Source organism: Tupaia chinensis, unplaced genomic scaffold (assembly GCF_000334495.1).
Source record: "Tupaia chinensis unplaced genomic scaffold, TupChi_1.0 Scaffold000201_1, whole genome shotgun sequence".
NCBI classification, from domain to species: Eukaryota; Metazoa; Chordata; class Mammalia; order Scandentia; family Tupaiidae; genus Tupaia; species Tupaia belangeri.
In genome coordinates this window covers 1,204,012-1,206,948 of record NW_006159676.1, presented here as the reverse complement: position 1 = coordinate 1,206,948, position 2,937 = coordinate 1,204,012, and the positions used below count along the sequence as shown (strand labels likewise).

The following is a 2,937-nucleotide window of genomic DNA, read 5'->3' as shown; positions in this document are numbered from 1 at the left end:
TGAGTTTTAAGCCACCAGGTCCGGGACACGAACCGCGGTCGACTACGTGGGAGTCCAGCGACATAGCCATTACGCTAACTGCTGGTTCCCTGTTTTGAGTTTTTTTTGAGAGGTTTTTGCTGTAGATAGCACAATGGCTATGTCGCTGGACTCCCATGTAATCAACTGTGGTTTGATGGTGGCTTAAACTCACACCAGGCACGTGTGCATGCATGCCTAAGATCCCGAGAGGAGAAGGGATTGCAGCCTGGCCATCCCCCCTGGGGGGTGATTTCTCGCTTTCTGTCTCTCTGTCTCTCTCCATCTCTCTGGTGAGCGCAAGAAAAGAAAAGAAAAAGAGACCTTGAACAGGACAAGTTTAGGGAAAGGTGTCCTAGGCAGAAGGACCCACGAGATCATGCGGCCGGAAGGGGACTGGTAGCTAGGTATATTAGAACCTGGCCAAGGTCTTTGAGTGGCCAGCAGAGGAGTAGAATGGATTCGGAAGGACATGAGCTGGAGGCCTGGAAGCCAGGTCATGGGCCAGGAAGAGGCCTGGGTGGAGCTGTGGCCGGAGAGTAAGAGAGATTTAAACACCAACCAGCCCTACAGGGGAGGAGTTGACGCTCTAATGTCTGGATGGGGCGACCGCATGGCATCCAGGCCACTGCAGAGGAAAGGACGTGAAAGAAGGCACAAATTTGGGGTGGGGACAGGCTGAGGCCATGCTGAGGCTGGTGGAGAAGCAGCTACAGGAGTTTCCAGGGCCGAGCCTGGTGAAGGGACAGGGTCCCCAAAAGGCCCCCAACACTCAGCATCAGAGGTTTTCTCAGTGGAGGGTCGTGAGCAGAAGAGGGTGAGTCAGGAGTCTGGAGGGGCCCTGGGGACAGAGATGGCACAAGAGACAAGCCCGGCGGCCCCTCTCGCCCACAGGGAGCTGGCCTACCAGATTGCAGAGCAGTTCCGGGTGCTGGGGAAGCCACTGGGCTTGAAGGACTGCATCATCGTTGGCGGCATGGGTATGGGGCCCTGGGGGGGAAGGGTGATGCCAGGGGAGGCTGTGGACGTGGCACCTGCCCCCGCCCGCCTGCAGTCTGGGACCTCGCCTCCAGCCCCACCTCTCTCCCTCCACCCGCAGACATGGTGGCCCAGGCGCTGGAGCTGTCCCGGAAGCCCCATGTGGTGATCGCCACGCCGGGGCGCCTGGCCGACCACCTCCGCAGCTCCAACACCTTCAGCATAAAGAGGATCCGCTTCTTGGTGAGTGTCCCCGGCCGGGCCCTGCCTCGGCCTCATCCTGGAGCCAGAGCCTCGGCACCGTGTCACTCACTTGGGAAGCACGTGCCCCACCCCACCCCCCCAGGCCAGGAGTCCCCAACCTTTTTGTTTTATTTTGTTTTGTTTTGTTTCTTTTTTGGGAGGGGTTTTTTTACTGTAGGGTGCGTGCGCTCACCAGCCAGACAGAGAGAGACAGAAAGTGAGAAATCACCCCCCGGAGGGATGGTCACGCCGCAATCCCTTCTCCTCCTTTCTCCTCTCGGGACCTTGGGCACGCACGCACACGCGCCCGGCGTGAGTTTAAGCCACCGGGTCCGGGACTCGAACCGTGGTCGACTATGCAGGAGTCCAGCGACACAGCCATGACGCCAACTGCTGGTCCCTCCCCAACCTTTTCGACATCAAGGACTAGTTTGTATTTATTTACTTATTTAGGAGAGGTTTTTGCTATACGGTGCGTGTGTGTGCATGCTCAAAATCCTGAGAGGAGAATGGAGAAGGGATAGTGGCATGGCCATCCCTCCTGGGGGTGATTTCTCTCTCTTAGTCTCTGTATCTGGCAAGCTCACATGCCCTATGCCTCCCCAACTCCGCCCCCCCCAAAAAAAAAGGAACGGGCATACAGGGAGGCCCTTGCACGTGGCAGTTGAGGCAGCCAGATCCCACGTGACGACCATGCAGTTTGAGTCCTAGACCTGGTAGATTGAGAAGCACACCAGGCATGTGTGCATGTATGCCCGAAATTCTGAGAGGAGAATGGCAGAGGGGGGATTGTGGCATGGATATTCCCCGGGGGGCTGCTTTCTCAACTCTCCCCCTCTCCCTCTGTCTCTCTCTGGCAAGTGCATGCATCCTCCAGCAAAAGGAAAAAAAAAAAAAAGGATGCGCTGGCAGTTTGGCAGTTGACATGGTAGTTAAGGCTCTGGACTCCCACATGACTGACTGCGGTTCGATTCCCAGACCTGGAGGCTCGCTTTCTCCCTTTTCCTCTCTTTCTCTCTCTCTCTTTCTGATCAAATTGAATAATAAAAATAAATAAAAAGAGTTTTTAAAGGATTATTTATTTAGGGGGACCAGCAGTTGGCGTAATGGCTATGTCACTGGACTCCCATGTAGTTGACCGCAGTTCAAGTCTCGGACCCGGTGGTTTAAACTCACGCTGGGCACGTGTGCATGCATGCCCAAGATCCCGAGAGGAGAATGGAGGAGAAGGGATTGTGGCGTGGCCATCCCCCCTAGGGGGTGATTTCTCACTTTCTGCCTTTCCCTCTTTGTGGCGAGCGCACATGCACTATGGTAAAAACCTCTCCAAAAAAAAAAAAAGAATTATTATTTATTTTATTTTATTTATTCATTAATTTTTTAATGAATTATTCGTTTATTTATTCATTCATTTTTCTTAATTTAACCAGAGAAAGACAGACACAGAGAGAGAAGAAAAGTGAGAAATCAAGCCACCAGGTCTGGGACTTGAACCATGGTTGGTCATGTGGGAATATCCAGCACCCCAATTACCAGACCACCTGCGGGCCCCCATTCATTTATTTTAACTTGACCAGAAAGAGACAGAGAGAGAGAGAGAGAGAAAGAGAGAGGAAGAGAGAGAGGAAGCAAGCCACCAGATCTGGGACTTGAACTCCGGTGGGCCATGGTGGGAGAATCCAGTGCCTTAACCACCAC

The 2,937-nt window shown here is 53.8% G+C and overlaps 1 protein-coding gene across 2 annotated transcripts in view; it reads left to right on the top strand.

The window, feature by feature from the left end:
• The window catches only part of DDX49 (DEAD-box helicase 49), a 12,884-nt gene that overhangs the window by 3,810 nt on the left and 6,137 nt on the right, over positions 1 to 2,937 (top strand). For both annotated transcript variants that reach the window (XM_006147105.3, XM_006147106.3), the window contains exons 3-4: positions 913 to 998; positions 1,118 to 1,239. In XM_006147105.3, coding sequence (XP_006147167.1) covers positions 913 to 998; positions 1,118 to 1,239 — 208 coding nt within the window. The remainder of the gene's footprint in view (positions 1 to 912; positions 999 to 1,117; positions 1,240 to 2,937) is intronic.